At 32.5% G+C, this 26,173-nt stretch overlaps 2 protein-coding genes across 4 annotated transcripts in view; one reads left to right on the top strand and one right to left on the bottom strand.

The window, feature by feature from the left end:
• Positions 1-7,472: 7,472 nt before the first annotated feature.
• Positions 7,473-8,411, top strand: LOC129920944 (deoxyuridine 5'-triphosphate nucleotidohydrolase). The gene has a single exon (XM_056002502.1). The coding sequence runs from the start codon at positions 7,698-7,700 to the stop codon at positions 8,322-8,324; it is 627 nt and encodes a 208-aa protein (XP_055858477.1). The 5' UTR covers positions 7,473-7,697; the 3' UTR covers positions 8,325-8,411.
• A 14,796-nt stretch (positions 8,412-23,207) lies between these two features.
• The window catches only part of LOC129920939 (uncharacterized protein DDB_G0283357), a 76,073-nt gene continuing 73,107 nt past the window's right edge, over positions 23,208-26,173 (bottom strand). For all 3 annotated transcript variants that reach the window (XM_056002488.1, XM_056002491.1, XM_056002489.1), the window contains exon 7: positions 23,208-24,677. In XM_056002488.1, coding sequence (XP_055858463.1) covers positions 24,261-24,677 — 417 coding nt within the window. In that variant the 3' untranslated portion in view covers positions 23,208-24,260. The remainder of the gene's footprint in view (positions 24,678-26,173) is intronic.

Raw genomic sequence — 26,173 nt, 5'->3', positions numbered from 1 at the left:
GGAGAAATCGTGGTGAAAAAACCAATACATATAAAATCGGCTCCGCGGTGATTCTAATTTCCATACTAATTTGAGCCGCCTTCGGACCAGTTTCTGCCTCGAAGTTGGACTCAGCTCCGCCTGAGGCGGAGCTGATTCGGACCGAGGTCGGACCTATATGCTTGAAGGGTATACCCTTCAAGCAAACAAGTCCGGCCTCGGTCCGAATCTGCTCCGCCTCAGGCGGAGCTGAGTCCGACTTCGGATCAGAAACTGGTCCGAAGGCGGCTCAAATTAGTATGGAAATTATAATAACCGCGAAGTCGATTGCATATGTATTGGTGTGGTGAAAATCTCCATTCCGAGAAAACGGAGCCGAAGGCGGACCTGAGTCGGAGCAGCGAAAACCTACCAGAAAGAGGAATAAAAAAGGGATGACGTATCGCATTTGCGACCAAAAAAAGAACAAGATTTATTTTTTTTTTCACTGAAACAGTTTTTTTTATTTAATTTTGGCAAACGAAATTTTCACAATATATACAATATAAAATACAATACATTTTTTTCATTTTATTTTATTTGTTGTTGCTGCTGTTGTTGGTGTTTCTTTAGATGCCCAATCGCATGTTTCACCTTCTGCCTTTTTCTTCATCATTAGAGATTCCATCTACAACACAAACAGAAACACATCACTTTAATCCAAACACTTTGAGCGATATATACAACATACCTTTTTTTGTTTCCATATTACTTATATTTTATTAACAACGACACGAGACACGACGGGACTAAACACTTCAACAAAAAATAACAAAATGACGCTTTTGCTCTTGTTGGCTATGTCTGTCTACTTTTTTTTCCTTTTCTCAGTTTTCACCACGATTCTCTTAGACTTTGTGTTCATACACAAAAAGTTGCAAGTGTATGAGTGCAACCCCGCTTTTCTCGGTCGGGGGTCGGGCTGTCTTTTCTTGCTTGAAGGGTACCCTTCAAGCAAGAAAACGGAGTCCAGAAAAGACAGTCCGACCTCCGACCGAGAAAAGAGGGGTTGCACTCACACACTTGCAACTTTTTGTGTATGAACACAAAGTCGAACGAGAATCGTGGTGGAAAGTGAGAAATGGAAAAAAAAGTGAAACAGACATAGCCAACAAGAGCAAAAGCGTCATTTTGTTATGTTTCGTTGAAGTTTATAGTCGCGTCGCGTCGTGTCTCGTGTCGTTGTTATTATAATATTAGTATAATTATAAACAATATCAAATTATAAACAATATGGAAACAAAAAAAGGTATGTTGTATATATCGCTCAAAGTGTTTGGGTTAAAATGTTGTTTCTTCTTGTGTTGTAGATGTAATCTCTAATGATGAAGAAAAATCTAGAAGGTGAAACATGCGATTGGGTATCTAAAAAAACACCAACAACAGCAGCAGCATCAAATGAAATAAAATGAAAAAAAATGTATTGTATTTTATATTGTATTTATTGTGAAAATTTCGTTTGCCAAAATAAAATAAAAAATAAAACAGTTTTCTTGTTCTTTTTTTGGTCGCAAATGCGAAATGTCATCCCTTTCTTATTCCTCTTTCTGGTAGGTTTTCGCTGCTCCGGCTCAGGTCCGCCTTCGGCTCCGTTTTCTCGGAATGGAGATTTTCACCACACCAATACATATGCAATCGACTTCGCGGTGATTATAATTTCCATACTAATTTGAGCCGCCTTCGGACCAGTTTCTGATCCGAAGTCGGACTCAGCTCCGCCTCAGGCGGAGCGGATTCGGACCGAGGTCGGACCTGTTTGCTTGAAGGGTAGTTATCTTTGCCTGTCAGTTCTTTTTTTTTTGTCTGCTGTCAGTTCTTTTTTTTTGTCTGCTGAATTGTTGCTGAATTCCTCAAAAGGTTTATTTGGTTATTTCGTTTGGAGTTGAATGTTTTCATTTTCAGGTTTTTGGCGAGTTTAATCAAAGCTTGTGTTTTACGAAAACTTGTGGTTTATGAAAAATGTATGGAAAAACTTGTGTTTTTGGGGTTTTTCGCAAAAACCGCGTTTTTGGCTTGGTGGGAAAAGGCTATAAAGGGGGATAGATATAAACCTGAAATTGGTACGTTTGAAAGAGATGAAGACATGATGCATACGAACATGTTTGTCTTCGCCTATAATCTGCATTTTCATCTACTCTCTCTCTATCCAACATCAAATAAATACTGTAGGCCTTACGATACCAATAATAGTCTCGTTCTATTGGAGGTGGTAGTTTACTACTACTAGATGTTTTGGTTAATCTAGTACTATCATCTACTCATGCTCTTCTTCCCGAGTAGATACGATTTGTATTGAATTCATTGAAAGTGCGTTCCATTGAAAATCGCTAGTAAACTACTAGTAGTACTTTGCCACCTCCCATTGGAACAGGGCTAATGAATCGCTAAACACACGTTTAAGTATAATCGAATTAAATTTTACCGTCGGGTAAATTTATGTGTATACTAATAATCAGAATAAACACGCGTTTAACTAATTGCCCTTCTATTACCAGATCTATTACATTTGCTGTCAAAACGACATTTTTTGTAATTAATCTAATAATGAACAAAAACATACCTACCTACACATGTGTATTTTTATTTTGGTTGTAAAGCCTAGTACGCGCTGCTGAAGCGAAAAGAAATCTTCCATACAAAATTTCGTTAACGAAATGGGGTCGAATTACGGCATACGATTACGATCATACGTTAACGTATTGACGCTTTATGTCTCTATCTTTTTCTACTAATTAAATAAAGACAGCAATATTCAAAACGTTCACGTATGATCGTAATCGTATGCCGTAATTCGACCCCTGAACGGAAAATTTCGTTTTGCTTTTTGTTTTTCAGTACGCAGCTCTAGAGAAAAATTGGAGAGTTCACTCATTTGTCACTTACTTTTTACTGTCCTGTGCATTATTCTGGACTCCAAGAGCAGTATCGACGTTTTTTTTACTTTTAATTCATTTATTTCTTGCTTTAAAAATTATTTTCTGTTGATTTTTCTTGATTTTAAATTAATTTTGATTTTTTTTATTTTGACTTTGACAGAATACTCGATGATATTTTTTCGTTAGCATTTTCCTTGTCGACTTTGGAGACTTGAAAATTTTTCGTTTCGCATCAGTAGCGTACTAGGCTTTAAAGGTGAATTAAATACAGCTGCGTTCCTTTGGAAATATGTATCTACTGCTTAGTACTTAAATCTACTTTGAACTACTTTTGCTATATTGAAAAAGTAGTTCAAAGCAGCTTTAAGTACTAAGCAGTAGATAAATATTTCCAAAGGAACGCAGCTTATGTAAGCAAGCTTAACTAAACAACCTTTTTGAGAACCAATTTAAGCAAATCTAATAAATACGTGGCTATCTTTGTATAACTGGCTCTAAGAAACAATTGAATATCATCGTTGAAATGAGTATGTGCCTGGCTACACGGTGATTTTTCAATCGCCTAAGCAGTGAGTTTGTAGGCAAGAGGGATGAAGAGTGAAGGGGGAAAATGCTCACGAAGGGAACTGAATTTTCTGAGGGCAGTACAGTTCCATTGCTAAAATTTTCCTCTTTTTGACGTTTGTTCCTAGAAAATGTAAATGTGGAACGTGATTGGGCACAACAGTGTGTAGCCACCGTATGTGATTTTTCAATCGATTAAAAAATCACTGTGTAGCCAGGCACTATGTTTGAATATGAGTGAAGAATTAAAGGAAGTCTCTACACTGGGATTTTTCAAGTTCCTAGCCAGTGGGTTTATAGCTTAGAGGATATAATATATGGAGTGCTTGTACTGTTAGTTCCGTGAAGCTTTTATAGAGGGCTCTAGTTTCTTTAAGTTTTTCGATGAGTGCATGTCTCCATTTTATTTTCATTTGATGGCTGTCATCAACAACATTAGGTGTGTTTTTTATTACCACCGGTCTTAACTGGACAAAAAAACGCCTCGGGGCTTAACCTGAAATCTTGGCAGCACTGTATATTGAATGTTCCGAAAACAGCTGACACAACAAAAATTTAGAGTTGTCATATTTTTCCCTTTCGTCATTTTCTTGTATTTTTCATGTATGTTTTACAAAGAGATACAAAAATGTATGCTAGCAAAACTATTTTAATACATTTTGTCCTTCCAAACGTGAGTTTTCACGTTTTTAAACAAATTCTAAACAATTTATGAAAAAGTTAGTTTGGTAGCACGGATTTTAAACTCTTCAAAAAGTTAAGCCCAGAGAAATCTCCGGGCTAAACAACTAAGCCCAAGGGGCTAAGGTGTTGTTGTATTTATCATGTAAATTGCTTAGCCCAGACTGCGTTTTTTTTGTCTAGTTAAGACCGGTTGTAATAAAAAACACACCTACTGTATATATATTACCATAGTACTATCATGAAGTGAAACGATCTTAGGAACTCTAGTGGTGACTTGAAAAAGCAGAATTTGTATGAAAAAAACACACTGAGCGCCACCTCAAAAAAGTGGCGACATGAACTAATACTAAATTCGACTTCATGATAGTACTATAGAAATATATATACAATGATCAACAAGCGTGTTTATTTACAGCTGCGGAACCGGACTCTCACTGAAAAACGAAGGCAGCGACCCCTATCCATACATATGGCGTTACAATAGGTGTGTTTTTTATTACCACCGGTCTCGCGCCTCGGGGCTTAACGAGAAAAATTGGCAGCACTGCATACTAAATGTTCCGAAATCAGCTGACACAAAAAAATATAAAGTTGTCATATTTTTCGCTTTTGGGGTTTCTTGTTTGTTTTTGAAAAAAAAAGTTTAACTAACTGTTAAATAAATATTTAAAATAATAATTGTCATTCCAAACATCAGTTTTGATGTTTTTAAACAAATTCTAAACAATTTACGAACAAGTTAGTTTGGTAGCACAGATTTAAATCTGTTGAAAAAGTTAAGCCCAGAGAATTCTCCGGGCTAAACAACTAAGCCCAAGGGGCTAACAGGCCGCCTCCACAGGAGATAATTTTTGTCATGTTGACGTGTCTTAACAAGAAATGTCTTGTGGAGGCTCGCCATTTCTTCGATTTTGTCTGAACACGATTGTCTAACATCGAATTTGACAGATGTGTTTTTTTTCTTTTGGAACTGCAGTTTTTTCATTATTTTTTGTCCTCTCATGAAGAAGGTTGTCTAGTAGCGGACGACAAAATATCTGTGGCCTGATTCAATAACCGCTTAAGTCGAAAAAAAACTTAGTTTTACAATAATGCTCCGCATTTTTTAATTTGCCTCAAAAACAACTCAATCTTTTCTTAACTCGATCTAGATAGTAGGTGTGTTTTTTATTACCACCGGGCTTAACTGGTTAAAAAAAACGCCTCGGGGCTTAGTGAGAAAAATTGGCAGCACTGCATACTAAATGTTCCGAAATCAGCTGACACAAAAAAAATATAAAGTTGTCATATTTTTCGCTTTTGGGGTTTCTTGTGTGTTTTTGAAAAAAAAAGTTCAACTAACTATTAAATAAATATTTAAAATAATAATTGTCCTTTCAAAAATCAGTTTTGATGTTTTTAAACAAATTCTAAACAATTTACGAACAAGTTTGTTTGGTAGCACAGATTTAAATCTGTTGAAAAAGTTAAGCCCAGAGAATTCTCCGGGCTTAACAGCTAAGCCCAAGGGGCTAAAGTGTTGTTGCATTTAACAAGTAAATTCCTTAGCCCCGACTGCGTTTTTTTTTGTCCAGTTAAGACCGGTGGTAATAAAAAACACACCTAGTTTTAATCTATCGTTTTTAACGGCCATATTATTCACTCTGGATTTAGTTTGGATTTAAGTTAATTTTAAATCCAATCCATTAAATCTGAATTTCATAAATCCAAGGATTTAATTTTTTGGTCATATTATTCACTCAAAAAAAATTATAAGTTTATTCAATAAATTTTGTATAAATTGCATTTATCTTTATTTTTCCTTCAGAAAATACGTGAAAAAAACAACTGAACACTGTGAAAATTAATTTTACATCTGGATTTATAAAGTTAAACAGACCTCCAGAGAGCAGTTTAAATTTGTTTGGATTTAACGAGATCGGATTTAAAAAATTGGATTTAAGATTGGATTTAAGTAGTGAATATTATGGAATTGGATTTATTTTTGACATTTGACATTGTTTACATCCAGATGTATTTTTTAAACTAGTGAATAATATGGCCGTAATAGTTAAAAAATTAAAAAGATGTAGATTTAGCATTGGGTAGCATCATAAGACCTCTCAAAAAATTTTATCTTAACTCACTTAAGCGGTTATTGGTTGTGGCCACAGATATATTTGTTTGTTTTGCGAATTTTTGCATGTTTTATGTTGAAATGAATTAGATTTCATGAAATGGTATTATACTTTTTGAATTTATTTAATAATTTTGAATTTATTTAACAGGTATTATAATTGATTTTTATAAAAATAAATTGTTTATTTTTTGGAAGGCAAATAAAAAACAGACCAAGCAATGGGTACATGTACAAATTGAAAAAACTTTAAAAAAAAGAAGTATTCATACAAAATTGACCATATAAAATAAATTTAATCCGCAAAAAATCATACATCATCCTCTGGCGAACGAAGCATATGAAATGAATTGTCCGAACAAAATTTGCCCAGCCAAGAAAAAAAAAATTGTTATGTTGTAGATGTTAGACATGGAGTTAGAGAAAAATATCTCCTGTGGAGGCGGGGTGTAAAGAGTTGTTGCATTTAACATGTCCAGTTAAGACCAGTTAAGACCGGTGGTAATAAAAAACACACCTAATGTATTAGGTATAGAAACAAGCACTCCATATATTAGCTGCGTTCCTTTGGAAATATTTATCTACTTTTTAGTACTTAAAACTACTTTGATCTACTTTGCTATACTGAAAAAGTAGTTCAAAGCAGCTTTAAGTACTAAAAAGTAGATAAATATTTCCAAAGGAACGCAGCTATTATAACCCCGTTTGTATGACCGATTTAAAGATCGAATTGAAACTGAATCGAAATTCCGATCCAGGTATATGGAAGTACCAGATCGAGGAATCGAATTGAAATAGAATCGAAAACACAATTTTTCTTTTTAATATATTTGCAGTAAAATAGAAAAATCTAACCAAAAACAAAGTGCAAGTAAAACTAGATATCATTAGACATACATAAAGTGAATTTGCAAATAAGAAGACAATCACACACAATTTCCACCATAAATAATATCTCGAGTATTCAATTCGTTAGGTATATATGCATATTTTCGATTCGATTCAGCTCCCCGAGTCGGATCGGATCGACAAATCCGGATTCAATTCGATTCAGGTATATATAGACCTAAATCCTGATTCAATTCGGATTCAAATCGCCATACAAACGGGGTATATATCCTCTAAGGTTTATTGGCAGAGGGATGAGGAGGAAAAGTCACCCTGTAGCCAGGGACAAATTCTCTTTTTTTATTTCATTTGGTGGAACGCGCTCATTGTCATTTCTTCGTTCTAAAATTTCCCATGTGTAAATCTACAGTTGTTTTTTTATTTTTTTTTTGCCGCTTGCTACGGTATAACTCCAATTAGCAAACGCAAAAATTTGCGCGCTATTTGATTTCCAAATCAGATAATTTGAACTCATAAAACTGACCACTTCTGTGTTTTGTTAACAACCGGCATTTCAGTAGTTTTTCTCTTCGAATCTATCCAATCGATTTATGGAACCAGAAGTAAAGAAAATGCGTGTCGATACTAAATGTGTTCTTCGTTTTGCAAAATTAACCGAAAACGCTTTTGAGCCGGTAAAAGGGTCTGCCAAAGCAGCCGGCTTTGATCTACGCAGTGCTTACGATTGTTCTGTCCCAGCTCGTGGTAAGCAATTAGTTAAAACTGATTTACAAATTCAAGTCCCTGAAGGTTCTTATGGGCGCGTTGCACCACGTTCTGGACTGGCTGTAAAGAACTTTATCGACGTTGGGGCTGGTGTTGTAGATGAAGACTATCGTGGAAACTTGGGAGTGGTATTGTTCAATCACTCCGATACAGATTTTGAAGTTAAGAAAGGAGACCGTATTGCTCAATTGATTTGCGAGAAAATATTCTACCCTGAATTAGAACAGCTTGATTCTTTGGATCACACTGAACGAGGAGAAGGTGGCTTTGGATCTACTGGTGTAAAGGATTTGCCACAATCAAAAAATGGACACGATGCAGTAGACTCTACAAAGGTTGATTTAGGAGGTGGTGCTTATGGATCGACTGGATTGAAAGAATTGCTCCAAGCAAAGAATGGAAATGGAGTTCCAAAATCAGCTACTGAATCTCAAAAGCCGAACAAAGTCTAGGCTTTTCCAAAAATTACTTGCCACTTTTAAGTTTGATGTACAAATAAATGTTATGAAATAATAAAACTGTTCTTTTCTAAATACTTATGTAGGGTTTTTTTTTGTTTTTGGCTCAATAAACCATTCGTTATCTTAATTTACAGAGTACCTATTTGTTAGGCTGGTTCCTCTTGCGACATGTCCATTCCAAGGGGATTTACAAAATGTCTTGATTTTGATGACGGAGTTGTTCCGACAATGAGAATTGAGAATCGATTCGAGGTATTCTTTTAAAGATATTTGTCGAGATTCGAGCCAAAGTATAAGATCTAACGTTTTAATTAAAATATTAAACTTGCACTTCATCTAAAGTTTTGCGAGTTGCGAAGTTTCCGATTCTGTATTTATTTCATTGACAAATACTAAAATTTAACGTACGTCCTATTATTCTTCAGAAGAATCTTTTATTACTTCACACATGAATCGTAAGTTGTAAGAACGGAATAAATCCATATACTGCAAAATTGTGGGGAAAACTGAATAGCTTCTGTATTTTACTGTTTTCAGATGTTTGACCTTCAGATAAAGATTATGTAGATTTGTGTAGAATGAGACAAAAATTTTATTTCTATCGGTTTCTGGTACACAGGTATAACGGTTTAAAAACGTTGGACTTATTCTGTCCTTACAACTTACGGTTTTAAATTTCATCCAAAAGCCAAATTTTGAATGAAATAAACATATAATTTATTTAAAACAAAAGTGTTTCTGATAACAATCGATTAACTACACTTAGGACCAGTTCGTTCACAGTCGATTATCTTTTAATCAAGGATTATTCCATAAAAAAATCCTTGATTAAAAGATAATCGAGTGTGAACAAACCGGCCCTTAGGAGCAAAAAAATGGAATCAAAACGATAATTGGTCGTGAAGTAATCGACATACATGAATGTTAATGGTACCATTGAAAAGCTTGAAACAAAAACTTTAAGTCAATACTAAGAACTCAAAAATCCGTTCGTTGTTTCCATCCATCCAACATAAGTGAAGTATGTAAGGAAAAAAAAAACTGAAATTAAAACACAAATTATCTGGAAAATTTAACATTTAAAAAAAATTAAGTGCAATTCATTGACAGACAACGCTAATACTATCGTTGGAAAAAAAAGACTGAAATTGAAACAGAGAGTATCTGGAAAATTTAACATTAAAACAAAAATGAAGTGCAATTTATTGACAGATAGCGGTAACACTATCGTATGCATTTTTATATTTTTACCAACAATTCAAAGTAAAAAATACAAGCTTTAAAATGAGACCATGAGACTTTGAATAAAAATATTTTATCCATGGCAATTTTTGTTTTTAATATAATATAATTAATTTGATTCCGTTTTTTTGCTCCTAAGTGTATATTGATAAAGTTAGGACCAGTTTGTTCATGGTCGGTTATCTTCTAACCAAGGATTATTCTATACGAAAATCATTGACTAAAAGATAATCGAGTGTGAACAAACCGGCCCTTAGAGTAATCAACAAAAAAAAGTGTTATACATAGTAAAACAAAAATTTTTGTTGTGGTCTCATTTTTACTTCAGTTAAAAAAAAAATGGAGAAATAAACATAGGTTCGAATGATCATTCTTTGGTTAATTTTCAATGAAAAAACTTTTTGAGCCCATCATTTTGAATTTGAATTTAATCTTCTGTTTTTATTTACAGCAATGCAAATGACTATCTCAACCCGAAAAAAATACCGTTAAAAATGGAAAAAAAATCAAAAAATCGCTTTTCTTGACTTTTTTTTCATGTTTTTTTGGACTGTTTTGGTATGGATTTTTTTTTTCAATTTTTAAAAAAACATTTTTTCGATATTAAATTTTATTCTCTACACCAAGTTTTAAAATCAATTTATCAAAATTATGCTTTGTTTACGAGATATATAGGGGCTTTTGCACCCCTATCTTCAATTTCCACCCTCTCATTTACTAGCACTCCGCGGTATTATCTTCTCTTATAACCCATTCAACGTTAAGACATAATCAATAGCCTGAAATCCTGGATTTATTCTGTTCTTCAAACTTATAAAATTTTTCAACCCCTGTAACTTCGACACACAAAATAATTTTGTTGTTTTTTTTTTTAACTTGGAAGATGTGTCGACGCCTAAAGATGAAATTTGCATCAAAAAGTCAATTTCGGAAAAAAGTGGACTTCTTTCGTTCTTACAACTGCATAATGATTCTTTCCTCAGTTGAGACAAGAGTGAGATTAAATCCAAGGGATGGAATGAAATGTTTCTGAAGAAGTTTTTGGGAGAGATTTGTTGAAATCTGTCTTTCCACCCGCGAACGTTGTGCGTCATAAAGTTTACTGCACGGAGAAAACATAACGCCAGGGATAACTTTACTTCTAGTATATTTAATCAGAATAAAGTTGAATATACCAGAAATAAAGTTAAATATACCAGAAGCATAGTCATCCCTGCTTTATTTTTTCTCTGTGTGGGGTAGAATCTGCTTTTCAACACGCATGGAGTTAGTGAGCTGTTCTAGACCTTTGCGAAGTGCCCAAGTATACGTGACCGATATCCTGAAACAGCTTGCGTTGCCAATCAGCCCTAGAATTGGCCCAAAGATAATTCTAATGTACGATAGTGCAGGAGCTAATAGTAGGTCTGTTCGTTGTTTTCCCGCTCCGGGGCACTCTGAGTCATGTCAAAAAATCAGAGTTTCTCGGGTTTTCATTTTACATCGAACACCTCAGAGCTTTAATTTCATCAGCTGATTTCTGTGTTGACATTTTTTTCTCTATTTAGTGTATTATTTCATGAAATTCGTGAAAAATCTCATATTTACCACAAATTTTATATCCACAAAACGACAAATCACTTTTCGCACCCCAAACAATTTTTTTTTTTCTTTAATGACAACAGCTGATTTGATTTTGATAGCTCTGAATTCCGCGCTCTGACAAAATCCCCAGAGTTGTTCAGGGTGCGTTCAGAGCGAACATAGAGCACAGAGGAAATAACTCTGGTTGAAAAAGGAGCGACAAAAACCGCTTGACACCGAATTCGGAGCGACCCAGAGTGCCCTAGAGCTCACAACGAACAAACCTAGTGCTAGATTAGTTTCAGATATCTTCAAGGCATTGGTATACCAACTTTGCATTAACCATCTTAAAATCCGGATTTAAATTAAATATAATAATATAAAGGCTATCTTGATCACCTGAAAACTACAGTGAAACAAGAGTCGTAGAGTATTTTACAACAAGACGTTCAAAACTTTATTCGTGGAATAGATAGATGACTCCAAAAAAATTTTAAAAAAAACATTATAGCTCAGGGAAATTAGTCAAAATATGGGCATGAAATCGCATTTTTCGCGGGACAAAATTTTTTTCATGGAATGTGTTCGGGTGGTTGCCCTTATCATAAAAGTCAATTTGTTGGGATAATTGGAGGTTGGGAACAGCCGCCATCTTGGAAAAGAGATTGGTATCGTTTTTATTGAATAGCTCCATTGTTATACAATTTAACAAAAACTGACAAAGGTAAGACTTATTAACAATAAAATTATCTAAAAAATGTGACCAATAGAACTCAAGGTATAAGCCGTTGATGCGATTATGTTTTATGTCGTTTTCTTTCACTCTATTAAGGAGTACTCTAAATTTTTACTCCTTTTTCTGGTGTGAAAGAACATAATGATGAGAGTAATTTTTTTTTTGTAATTGTGTGTGTGACAAGGCAAAAATGGATAATTTCCTTGAAAAAAATAGTGATAACAGGCCTAGGGAAAACATTTTATGAATTAAAAAAATATTAATAATAATAAAATATGAAGCATAATAAGCGTTCGTTAATAAGTCTGCTTCTACACGAAGACGCAAGGCGCAGAAATCATCTTCAAATTTCCTTTTGATTTTCGTTTCGGTGTATCACGCGCTTCCACACGTATTATTTTTTTGAAGACGCAAATTTGACAGTTATTTTATTTGGTTTTATTTTGTTCTTGTTATCGTATGACGACTTCTACAGGAAGACGTAGACGCACGAGATGCACATAAGAACAAGAGAGAGAGAAAGATCGATTTCTCCTTTGCTCTTATGTGCATCTTGTGCGTCTACGTCTTCTTGTATTTATGCATTTTAATACCAAAAAAACCCAAAATATACAAAAACAACAACTCCAGTGAGGTCTATGTGCAACGAAAACTTTTGAATAAATTAAAAACGTTACTATACACGCAATTAACACACACCCTTAGTTTGATTTTATAATTGTAAAATAAAAATATCCCATCAATGCAGAAAAAAATGGGATTTTTTTGTATATGGCACAGGATTTTTTTTTTTATGGATGAAGAACACTGGCGGAAAATTTTTTTTATTCGGTTTTCAATTTCATTTTGGGAAAAGTGAAGAATTAACGACAAAATGGAACAAATATATCTGGCGGAATATAATACAGTAGAAAATATATTCATAATGGTTGTTTTTGTTAATAACAAATAAGTTTGAAAGAAAAACTTTTCGCATTTTTCAATTTTCAAACAAAATTTTAAAATGTCAAACTTCAAATTCATAAGTGTGTGTGCAAGTCCCTGTGCAAATCGGTGTAAATCTGACTAAAAATGTGGAGTAAATCCGGGGTACTCCGTAGTACTAAAATTACTCCGGAGTAATTTTTTTTTACACTTTTGTGGCGTCAAAGTGCAAAAATAAGTACTAAAAGGGTACTCTCATTGGAGTGAAAGGAAACGACATTAGAGGCTTTTTTGTTTAGATTTTGTTTGTTTATTTGAATTGAAAAGCGTGATATGGATATGGTTAGTTAAAAAAGCTTATATCGTAAGTTCTATTAACCCGATCGCAGAGATTGAGGTGTCTAGATTTAGGAAAAATAATAAAGCACCAGCTTGTATATTTATAATTTCAAAAAGTATAAATTTAGCCCATTCACATTAAGTGGAAAACTTAAGTTATTTAACCCCCCGAAAACCGTATAAAGCACAAAATTAGAGTTGTCAGACATTTGAAATCGATATTAAGACGCGTATGGCTGCAAAACTGCGTACTTATATTTTGGTTGTACCTCTACTCCCAAAATTTGCTCGGCCTACTAGTAAAAAACTAGCTTTTTTCTCACTTTTGACTAGTACATGTAGAGTTTCGGAGTTAGATTACTTCTACAATATGATGGTCACAATAACGACTGTGGTCTCATTTTATAGATAATTATAAATACTATAGTTCATTTTTGAAGAATTATCCAAACAAATCAAAAGTTCGTCAGATATATGAACAAATGTCATTTTGCCCCAACCTTGCGATACAAACACGCACTTTTATTTTTTAATCAACTCACGGAATTGTTTTGTATATGATTTTTTAGATAATTTTATTGTTAATAAGTCTTACCTTTGTCAGTTTTTGTTAAAATGTATAACAATGGAGCTATTAAATAAAAACGATACCAATCTCTTTTCCAAGATGGCGGCTGTTCCCAACCTCCAATTATCCCAACAAATTGACTTTTATGATAAGAACACCCACCCGAACACATTCCATGAAAAAAATTTTGTCCCGCGAAAAATGCGATTTAATTTACTAATTTCCCTGGGCTATTATTCCGATAGGAAAATTACTTCTCTACAAAAAGTTTCAAGTGCAATCTATCAAAATTTTGATTTGTTTACGAGATATTTTGAAAAAAACCAAAAAGGAGGCTTTTGCCCCCTATATTCAATTTTCACCCCCTCATTCCTGCAATAAAACCCATGAACGTCTTTGCTCCTTATTGCTATGATTTTTGTGACATAATATCCAAATGCCCTATCTAATATATAAAATCTCATGTCGCAGTGTTTGTTATTAAACTCCGCCAAAACGGCTGGACTGATTTTTATGAAATTTTTTACACATATCGGGTAGGTCTGAGAATCGGCCAACATCTATTTTTCATACCTCTAAATTGTTAGGGTGGTCCAGCCAAATTTTTTTATATCTTCTTAGAACGATCTTTTCGCAATTTTTTGTTTATGTCGGGAAGTCTTAGAATCGGCCATTCGACCAATATGAATTTTAATATGATAAAATGGTTAGGGTGGTCCAACCAAAAAATTTTCTAAATTTTTTTGGAATGATTTTTATGAAATTTTGTAGGTATATCGGGTAAATCTAAAAATCGGCCAACATCTATTTTTATACCACTAAATAGTAAGGGTGGTCCAACCAAAAAAATTTTTTATGAATTTTTGGGACGATTTTTATAAAATTTTGTGGGTACATCGGGTAAGTCTAAGAATCGGCCAACATCTATTTTCATACCATAAATGGTAAGCGTGGTCCACTCCATATTTTTTTAAAGATTTTTTCAAGTCCTGGCCTTATATTGTTTTCATGGGGTTCAAAAAAGTTAGTTTTCCAACTCATATGAATACCTATAGCGTAAATTCGTAATATTTCATATTCTAAATACAGAAACTTTAAGCCTACAGACATCAATCTTGATAATGCGATCAAAAGAACTAAAAAAACGCATTCTTTTATTTATAAAGACCTGTGTTTAATGTTGTGACCCGATTTTTGTTTGGAAAAGATTGACACACTCCAAAATTGGAAGTAAATAGCAGAAGAGGCATAACGAAGTTTGCCGGGTCAGCTAGTTTCCTATACAAATAAGAGTAGGGGCGTAAAAAAAATGGACCACAAAATTGACGGGCAGGATCCACATTATTATTCTTTGACCTCTTCTGAACTCAAATCTATTGATGAAACTCGGTCCTCATATTTTGCACACTCAACTACCTCTAACACCTGCACTATAAAATGTCAATCAGCTGGCATTAGGAAAACAAAAAGGTAGGTATATGTAAATACAATTTGCAAAAAACAATCACCCCTATTACGTAAGTCGTTTGTACTAAAACGACACAAGCCATGAGTAAAGAAATTATCGTTTCATAAGGAAGAAGAACGAAAAGCGGAGGGGACTGCAAAGTTAAATTTCTAATTTAACCCAATTTGCCCTCTTAGAGCAAGTCGTTTTCTCGTCGTTTTAGTAAAAACGACTTACGTAATAGGGGTGAATACTGTGTCAATGTTAATTTTCTTTTTGAAAAAAACTCTTTGAATCATTTATATTCGATTGGTTTAGCATTTGTGTTTTAAATCGAATAAAAACATCACAAAATATGTATTTGAACCATATTAAATGGTTGTTTTAGCTTTGAACTTTTTTTGCTACTCCTTGGACTTGGAACCATGAAAATTCTTCAATGTTTTGTCCCTATTGCCAATTAGTTCAAAGCCAAACATTTGCGTGTATCTAAGGTCAACGTAGAATAAGTACATATAGATATATGTAATAGCAAGAAGGTTCCGCTTTCGAAGTTGCAAAAATATTATTATTTTATCTTGCACTAAAAACGATCTTAAAACATAGCGTGCTGTTTGCGAGTGCAACAAACTCGCGCGAATAATAATTAAATATTTTTCAGGTTGATGGTTTTTTTTTTTTTTGCAAAAATAGAGCTTCATTCCGAGTATACATATACCTGAGCTGGCTGCGAACGAGCTCTTCGAATGGATGCATTTTTGATTTTAATTTGCCAGTAACCTTGGTGAACTCAGGTCATGCCTGACCGTTTCGCTAAGTGGCTCTTCCATTTTGGTGTATGATTTTAAATCGGAGCTTCAGTGTTGCACTATGGTTGTACCTCACAGAGATGCGCATGTACTCTCGAAGAATTTCTGTGGACTTTAATTGCATGGTCACACGCTATCTTCTAATTATGCTACAGCTTAAGATGCGCTAATTACCCTTGTATCACATGTGTGTGGTGGTACCTAGTGTCTTAAAAAACAATGATTGAATTCTAGAGAGAGTTCAACAAGTGGAAATAAGTATAGTTACCTATGTTTAGTTGTTAATTTTTTTTCTTCGAAAATTGCTTGTAATTTAGTGCAGCGTAGCTATTTAAAAATAATAATGTTCTCAATAGGAAACCTTTCCTTTAATAAAAATAGGTACCTACCTTAAGCAAAGGTCAGTGGTAAGATTAGCGTTGTTTTGCACCAACAAATCTATGTAGGGTGGATGTACCTATTTCCTAACAGGTCCAGCTGATGTTAAACCTTTTTCACATTTTTTCCGATTGACTGAACTACTTTACGAAGAATGATTTGGAAGCATATATTTGCTTCAGTTATGGATATTGCTTAGAAGATGGAATTACAATTGGAAGTACACACATTATCGAACAACAAAGGAACCGAGACAATAATTCTTTGCCCCCGGGTACAAAGGGGTTAAGTCACAAAATTGCACTTTTCGGGTTTTGATGAAACAAGAATAAGCTCTTTTATTTGGTATCAAAAACATAAATTTAGAGCAACTCTTTCCTATAAAAATAAGACGATCAATGCTTAAAAATGCATCGATTTTCATACATTAGCTCAACTTCAATCGCATTTTCTGGCAAACTATCATTTATGACTTAACACGTATCTATATTTTCTTATTCAAATAGGGTCAATGTGGGTAAATGTAAACAATTTCAAGTCTTTTTTTTCTTTTGACTTTAGATTTTAATATGTTTTAACGGAACAACTTGAATGGTATCTTCAAATGCAAATATGAAATGATGGCAACTCTTCTTTATAAATATAAACAAATATTTCCCATTTTGTTTAAATTACTGTCAAAGAGATTTAACTGAAGCTTGTTATGAGCCATGTTCTCATTTATCCCTGTTTACATTTCCCACATTGACCCTACAATGCTAAAATATAGTTTAAGCAAAATTTTATAATTTTATGTAGGTACTAGTTTAGGCAGTTAGTCCCATTTGCTGAAAGTAAAACCTAAAGAGCTAAATTTCACATAACGATTTGCTCGAATTTCAAACTATTTCATAAACGATCCTAAGTTGAACATAACTTATGGGGAAGAAATAGTAGAATATAAGCAGTTTATGCTTATTGAACAGAAAAGTAAGAATGCGGCTTAAGAAAAAATTTATGGAAAAATTTTCAACACAAATTTTTGAAACACTGTTTACTTTTTGTTATCATATTTTTCATTGGGCAGGTTCAGAAACGTTAGGGACTAAATATTTAGGTAATTTCTCGGTCTCTGATTGGTCAGCTGTCAAAAAAAATCCTTCCAATTTAGGTAATTTAATTGGAAAGCTGACTGGAAAGTTAGGCAAGAAAATTTTCCCTAAAAATTTAGGAAAGTTTTTTTTGTCAACATGACAGCAAATTGTTTTTATTTAAAGAATTAATTAAGCAAAATTAAATTTATTTGTGTGAAAAACAACTAAAAAGTGCATTATCGGTCATAATTAATTTAATTTATTCATTACAGTTAAGTGAAATTTGGTGTCTTACCCATGCGACCGGTAATATTCTTAAATAAATTTCGAAATTTGACAATAGCATCACATCCAAACTAATTTAGTCAATTTACTCAAATTTCCGTTCAGAAAATCTGTGGCCACAACCAATAACCGCTTAAAGGCTTGGCCACACCGGAGGGTATGCGGTAGAGGTACGGGTAGCGGTAACGATATTTGTATGAAAAAAATTCCACATCTGAACGTTGATATGTCAGTTTGGAATTTTTTTCATACAAGTACCGTTACCTTTACCCGTACCGCTACCGCATACCCTCCGGTGTGGCCAAGCCTTAAGTGAGTTAAGATAAAATTTTTTGAGAGGTCTTATGATGCTACCCAATGCTAAATCTACATCTTTTTAATTTTTTAACTATTAAAAACGATAGATTAAAACTATCAAGATCGAGTTAAGAAAAGATTGAAGGCTTGGCCACACCGGAGGGTACGCGGTAGAGGTACAGGTAACGGTACGGGTATTTGTATGGAAAAAATTCCAAACTGACACATCAACGTTCGGGTGTGGAATTTTTTTAATACAAATATCGTTGCCACTACCCGTACCGCTACCGCGTACCCTCCGGTGTGGCCAAGCCTTGAGTTGTTTTTGAGGCAAATTAAAAAATGCGGAGAATTATTGTAAAACTAAATTTTGTTTTTTTTTCGACTTAAGCGGTTATTGATTGAGGCCACAGAAATGACGTTGCCTAAATAAATATCTAGTCCCTAATATTTCCTGAACGTGTCCATTCTTAGTTTTGTCAAACACACACATTTAAAAAGCAAATTCTTTCAATATGTTTAAAAAAAATATATTTAACACATATTTTTGGTCACTTTCACTATTGAATCTATTTTGTCTTTAATAAAAAGACACAAACTTTTCTTTACGACAAATTTGTTGCATTCTAACTGCTTAATTTTCTCAAAAACAATTCGAATTTTTTGACTTTTCTATCGATTTGACATTTTGATTTGAAGTTCTCAGCGATTTATATCATGAAAGTAAATCATTGCTGAGTTCCACATAAATATTTTTTAGGAACGTAGAATAAAATAAGAAGAACATAAGAACTATGTTTGACTTAGTAGGGATTCAAATTTATGACCCGTATGAGCAAATGGCCCTAAATAATTAATTTTTATTGATTTTTTTTTTAAATTGTTTTTATTTATTCCTATTTTAAACTGTTCGGTAATATAGGAAGCCAATTTTTATGAGTTTCCTTTTCCCGAACATTACTGTTTGGAACTAGTCAATTGCTTTAAATTTCCTTCATATATATTTTCTTCAATGTGGAAATGGATCAGTTAAAATGCAACGGACGTTGGAAAATACCTAGGTGACAAAAACAAACTTCTGCGGTTTTGGTTTTATACAAAATGCATTGCGCAGATATGCAATTTATCCCTTCGACCTTAACGCGGTCGACCATACAAAATGCATCCATAATAACTTTCTCTAATGTGTCTACCAACCAGTTATTAGAATGCACACCTAACGCCACATATTCATAGCCATAACTAAAAAAAAGTTAATGTTAAAACCGTTCTTAAAGTTGTATCGGAAGCAGGAAATTGAGCCCCTCGAAGAGCCAGAACCATATTTATGGATTATGGAATATTTTTGTTTACCTTGAAGGTTCCATATTTTTGTTATTTAAATTAGTTATAAAAGAGTCAATTCAATTTTCAAGAAAAAAATTTTGTTTTATTGAACATACTATATGTATACAATTAACTTAAGCTTAACTTATTTCTAATAAGATACATTGATTGATATAAAATTTGTTGGCACATATGCGGCCTAACCTTATATACAATGGATAAAAGATAAAATACAAATAAATATAGTACATAAATAGGCTTAATTTTACAAGTCTGCTGACTAGGTTATCCCCGTGTTCCGTCCCGGTTGTCCAGTTGTGGTATTGATTATGGTGGGTCGGGTTGTATGACATTATAAAAGAGTTTTTATCTAAATAATAGAAGGAAATTGTTAAAATTTATGGTGTTCGGAATTAGGCACCAAGTGTTCGGCTTTTGGTGAAAACGACATGTCTGCGCTTTTTATTTTTGTATAATAAAACCTTTGTACTCATTGACACAACCTTATTTTTTTATAATAAAGTATTCTTTTAAATTTCTATTCTTCGCTAAAAAACACAAAAACTGTTAAAACTTAATTTACAAGCAAAACAATATAGTTTTTCTTTAAAGCCTAGTATACAGTTCTTCTAGCAAAAAAAACGAATGCATTTCTTACGGGAGAGATTTTTTTAGATTTTTTCCAAAAAAAAAAATATTTTTAACTCACAGCTGTAAACCAAAATCGAAAAAAAATTTATATTCACCACAATTTTTTTTCTCGCAAAACAATGTGCAGCTCATTTTTTTTTTTTCAAGAAAAAAATTTTTTTCTTCACCATTTTTTTTTTTTTTTTTTTCAAAAAGAAGTGTATACTAGGGTTAGGTATACTAGGCTTAGGTACAGTTCTTTTCGATAAAAAAAAATGAGTGGTGAAGAAAAAAATTTTTTTTCTTGAAAAAAAAAATCTGTGGTAAACAGATGACAGTTGTAATTTTTTTTTTCCCCAAAAACAATGGGCTGCACATTGTTTTCCACGGCATTACCCCCAACAGAGTCCTTGAAGAGTCCGAAAATAGCGATTTTTGTATGAAAATCGCTATTTCGCGACTCTTCAAGGACGTCTGGTTGGGGTTACGCCGTGGTTAAATCGTCTGGTAATAATTTATTTTCTATCAAGGGGTAGTTATATTTTTTTAAGAGGTACCACCAGATAGTTATATTTAACGGGAAAGAAAATTTGCTTAGCTCTTTTCTGAAAATGCATTTCAGAATTTCAATGACGTCTGGTAGGTGGGTGAATGCCGTTGCCGTGAATAAAACGTCTGGGACTCAGATTTTTGTAACCGTGGTATATTTTGATATATCAGGTTATACCTCCGACATCAAAAACTGATTTTTTTACCAATTTCGGGAACGTCTGGCAAGAGTAATGCAGCGAATAAAGCGTCTGGGACCGAACTTTTTGCAAACAAAGTATCGCCCTCTATCGGCTCTATATGAATTAAAGTGGTTATATACTCCACACAAAAATCGGAAAAAAAATGCATTTTTCAACTCCCTATAAACCATAGAATGCCGTGAAATAAACCTGCCAGACTTTCGAATTCTTGATCAGGACGGTTATACCTCCACTCCCAAAATCTGCTGTGGGCTCTCGTATCTCGGTCTACTTCTTAAATAGTTTTGAACTCCAAACAAAGAGAAAACAGGACGTTTTGTGTGCTTATTTCTTATAGTATCGTCTTTCACGTAGTACTGCAGTCTTATTATGTAAGAATAAGTCTCTGTGGCGTATGCGTAACATTTTTTCTATAGAGAAACTTAAAATAAAATTTTTATCAATGATCAGTTAATCCAACAAATTGATCTTTTTTTCTGGGTGTTTAAAAGGTGTTCATAACTGATCATTTGAATTTTAAAAGTAAGTTGAAAAGACAAACGAGCTGGTTGTTGCTTCATTTTTGTGTTTTAAAAAATAACAGCACACATTAATATTTTTGTAAAAGAAATCCTTGTAGTACCACTTAATTTGATGAATTACGATGAAAGCAAAAACTGGGACTAAAAAGAATACAATTTTAGGTAGATAATTTTTTAAAATCCATAGGTATAAGAGGGTTGGATTCGGCCGGGTCCAATTTATTATGAATCTCTTAAGAACAAAAATTAGATTTAAATAAAGCAGAGATCAGAAATATCAGTCAACCTTTACTTTCAACTGGTTTCTCTCTGAGACTTACCAATTATTACTTTAAATAAGTTTCGGTTAAGGTTTGAGATTTATTTTTAAAAATCAAAAATAAAAGTTATCGGTTGAGATAAATTTTTATTTTGTAAAATATCTCTCAAAGGTTGAGATTTTTACAAAAAAATAAATGGAAAAGGTCAACCTTTAACCGTTTTCGCAGAAAATAAATCAAAAATGGTTAGTTCAACGGAAAAAGTCGAATAAGTCAAAAATGTCTTTATTTTGCAAAAATAGATATGAAAAGGATGTTTTTAGTTTATGTATTAAGTTCACCTAATAATAGACTCTCAAAGTTCTTTGACCCAAGATAATATCTCTTTTTTGCTTAAAATAAAATCTAATTATGAAAAATATCCTCTCCACTGTGATTTGAGTCGCTGGGATGACCAATGCAATTTGGAATATTTTAGGAGACCGATCGATGTGATGTTCTAATTGATAAATTTGCAGATGAGATTTATTTTTTTCTCTCAGCGATAAATCTAACTGGTTGACCGAAACATAAAAAAATACAAATTAAAGGTTTTTCTCAGACCTTGACCGAAATTTTTCTTTTTTAAAAATAAAGGTTATTTTATGACCTTAATTGAAAATGGCAACAAAAAAGTGTTATTAAACAACCTTTCAAAAGGTTAAGATTTATTTCTGATCTCTGAAATAAAGTCATCAAAAAAGCATGTAAGTATTTTTTTAAAAACTACCTAGATCTGAAATGGTTTTTTTCCAAAAAACTTTTCAAAAATGTAAAATGCAGTAATTCCAGAAAAAAAAATTATTTTAATGGAGATAACTTCAAAATCGAGTCAGAAAACTGAAACGTCTAATAAAAAAAGATAAAACAGCATTTTATGGTTTTCAATATTTTGTTTATTGTTTCTTAATGTGCTATGCATTTTTCAAAAAAATACATACACAATAAAAAATAAGTTTGTAAATACGTATATAATTTCACATTTTTACTATCATTTCCGTATATATAAATACTGTTGAAATTATAATAAAGTAAATTATTGTTTTAGTCTCATAAAAAATATTTCTTGATTATACATTATGCATATTATTATGTAAGTTTCCTTTGTATAATTTAATACATAAAGAAAGTATTTAATATTATACTTAAAATATTAAGGACATTGGGACTTAGATAAAATCGTTGATATAATAAATCATAACAATAAAATTAAAATAGGTATTTATTTACATTTTATTTGCTAGTTTTGTTAAAACGTTAACTCATTCCGAAAATGTTGGCAAACTTATTTAAAAGTTTTCAGAGTTATTCAAGTATAAAAACAATAAGCATTAATTGCATTTTACATAGCCTGTGTATATGTATTTTGATTTTACAAGATGACTACGCTAAAGAATATTATTGACTAGTTTATACAAACAAACACTTTTAAAGATATCATAAGCTTTGATTTCTTATGTATATGTATGTACAAAATAATATTTTCTAAAAATAATGTTAAGTACTAAACACTTGAGTTACATTTATTGAATTTGCATTAGGTTGTCTTTTAATAAACAATATTATATAAACATGTTAGATTTTGATATGTCCTTAACACCAATGAGTAAAATAGGGCGGAGTTAATTCAAAGTATTGATGTACCTACGTTCCTATAAATTTCTTGATAAAAGTAGATCGAATAGTTTTTTTTTTAAGATTTTCGATTTTATTAAAAATTATTATTATTTTTATCAAAATATCAAAAAGCCATATATCAAACATTTATTACGCTCACAAATTATGTAAAACATCCTATTTTTCAATATCATTTAATAAAAAAGCGATGAATATTTTGCTATTTTTTTGCCAATTAAACAATTAAGTTCTTAATCATCATGTTTTTTTTTCAGTAGACTATAAGCTTAGCAAGTAAAGGTAGCTTCAAAATAGTGAAAAGAAAGTAAAAAAAATTAGCATGTCGCAAGTAAAATTTTTAAAAGTATTTTTTTTTTAAGCATAAAAAATGACAAGTAAGATTGTTCTTTTAAACACATAATTTTCAAAAATAGAAGGACATACAATTTCTTGATGAGTTTGATTCCTCGCAAGAGGTAGGAGCTCTAAAAATATATCTAGGATATGGAGTGCGTGTAAATTGGGCTAAGAGGAGAAAAAAATCGTATAAGATTTGGAGTTTATTCGCCCCTGTTTAGCTAGGAGGGGCACTTTTCTAAAAAATTGAAATTATTTTGGAAAACACAAATTTTAAATCAACAATAAGATGTTATAACTTTTTGTACAGCCAAAAACTTCGGTTTTTAAATTAAGCTGTTTTATGAAATAAAATTTAATTTTTAAAATTTTACATTTATGTAGTGTACTAAAAATTTTTAAAAATTTTCAATGTTCTTATTTCATGTTTTAGTAAATATTTATGGGAAGGTATCGATATTAAGACAATAGGTATATAGGTACATAAATATAATTTAGCCATTTTTAAACAAAATTAAGGATTATAAAATTTGAATATTTTTTTTCTACAATTGTCAACGACAACAACTTCATGGAAGACCTAGATTTGTTCACATAAAAAATATACAGTTAATAATTTTTTTACATTTTCTTATCCTAAACATCCCTAATTCAAAGACGCTTGTCATACCTACATTCAAACATTTTCACTATATCAAATATCTAAAAATATAGGTATTCAAATTTACAAATTTAAAATATATACACATTAACAGGCACACAAACTAACTTCCAGAATCCGCACTATTTGGTCTCGGAACGCTACCACAACAACTCGAGGCCCCCGTGCCCGTTGTCGTTTGACTTATGTTGCTAGTGCAAGTGGTTGAATTTCTCGCACTAATTTGTTGTGCCTGCTGATTTTGTTGCGGGTGATTCTGATTTTGACCTGTTATTCCACTGGAAGGCGTCGATATTGCTGATGTGGAAGATGTTGCTACCGTTACGGCTGCTGCTTGTGCTGCAGCCAAAAGTTGCGCCTGCGACGAACACGATACACATGGACAAGGTCCACCTAATTTCTTAGCTAGCATTGATTTAAGTTTGAGTGCAGGTCCAAGTCTCATACCCAATTGGTTTATAAGGTGATCCTCCGTGAGTAGAGGCAGGCCAGACCCATCGATGCATTGTTCTCGGAAGTTCTGGAATGAAAATAAGAAGAAGCATTGTTAAAATTGCCAACCTATGTACAGTAATAATAATAATAATAGATTCAGAAAAGATTGCGTTGCCAGAGTACAGAGCATAAAACATAATGATGATTGCCCACTGCTGCCTGCCATGGCATGTGCCACAGTGTAGTAACCAGTTCAAGAGCTGCTACTAGCTATATTGAGTAAATCTGTGGAAATTATCGATAATAAGTCGATTGAAAATAACGCACAAAGGCACACTGATGAGGTTCCAGGGACTCAGTCAGAGGGAGAAACTTATGAATGTGAGGTGGTTTTGAGGATGGATCCGGGATGCTGCATATGGGCAGAAAACCAGTATGTAATAGTTTTTATAGGTGTACAAGATGTTTGTAAGTGGGCACGCGCCCTCGGGTAGCAATAGTATGATCTTATCGTTGCTGCTTTTAACTCTGCGCTCCAACCAACTAAGGTTGAAATGTTTATTTTTGGTTTGTTTTATTTTTTATTTCAATATTAATAGTTGATAAAAAAAATTAAAAGTATATGTTTGTATAGTTCAGGAAAAAGTTTCGGATCGAGGTATGCATTTGACGTTGTTGTGTTAATTTTTTCTCAGAAATGAAAAGTAAAGTAACGTATTTGGGATATTTCGGGTAAATGTCATATTTGGTCATATTTGACAACAGATATAAGGTCATTTAATTCATAATCTTCAATTCAATCATTTACATACCAGTTTAAGTTTTTAACCGAATTGGACTTTTTTTTGCTGTAAGATGCAATGCATGAATTTGAAAAATTCAACAAGTTGCTAGGACTTTATTGCTAAAATCTTTGACTATTCCTTGCTCTTCTGATGTCCAAGCCGCTAAGAGAATGTTATTTGTCACTTTTTATGCATTTTGTTCAAAGATCATGTTTATGAACACAATCCACTAACTCTTGGCTTTCAAAACAAAACTACACGTTTTGCCGTTATTGATGATTCAAAAACAGCTCTCAATTCTAAGAGGAACAGTGTTTTTTTTAGCTGTTACTTCTTACACCTGTTACACCGAAAAAAAAAAAATATTGATAATAACAGCTATCAAATTAACATTTTTGAGTGACAAAAGTCGTCCAACAATTAAAATGTCAATTTCGATATTTTATTAGATATATCATTTTGACATTTTTTAATTTTAGGTGGATAGTGCAAATTTCACTTTGACACTTAAAATATTATTTTGACATTTTTTTAAGTTTAAGTGGATAATGAAAATTTCATTTTTACAATTAAAATATCAATGTTGACTAGATTTTACGGTTTAGTTTATTATGATGAAACCTATTTCTTTCTTTATAGAAGAAATAAAAATTTTTTATTTAACATTTTTCAACAATTTGGAATGAGAAATTAATATGAAAAAATGATAATAAAATATCAAAAAAAATTTCCAAAATGTGACATATCATCCTGATAATAAAAATATTGTTTTAACATTTAAAAAATCATAAAACAC

This window comes from Episyrphus balteatus, chromosome 1, assembly GCF_945859705.1.
Source record: "Episyrphus balteatus chromosome 1, idEpiBalt1.1, whole genome shotgun sequence".
In the NCBI taxonomy this organism is placed as follows: domain Eukaryota; kingdom Metazoa; phylum Arthropoda; class Insecta; order Diptera; family Syrphidae; genus Episyrphus; species Episyrphus balteatus.
Note: the sequence above shows the minus strand (reverse complement) of the source record. Positions and strands in the feature narration are given on the sequence as shown.

Bases quoted from the DNA above. Each gene is read 5' to 3' on its own strand.
- LOC129920944 (XM_056002502.1), top strand. From the start codon at position 7,698: ATGGAACCAGAAGTAAAGAAAATGCGTGTCGATACTAAATGTGTTCTT.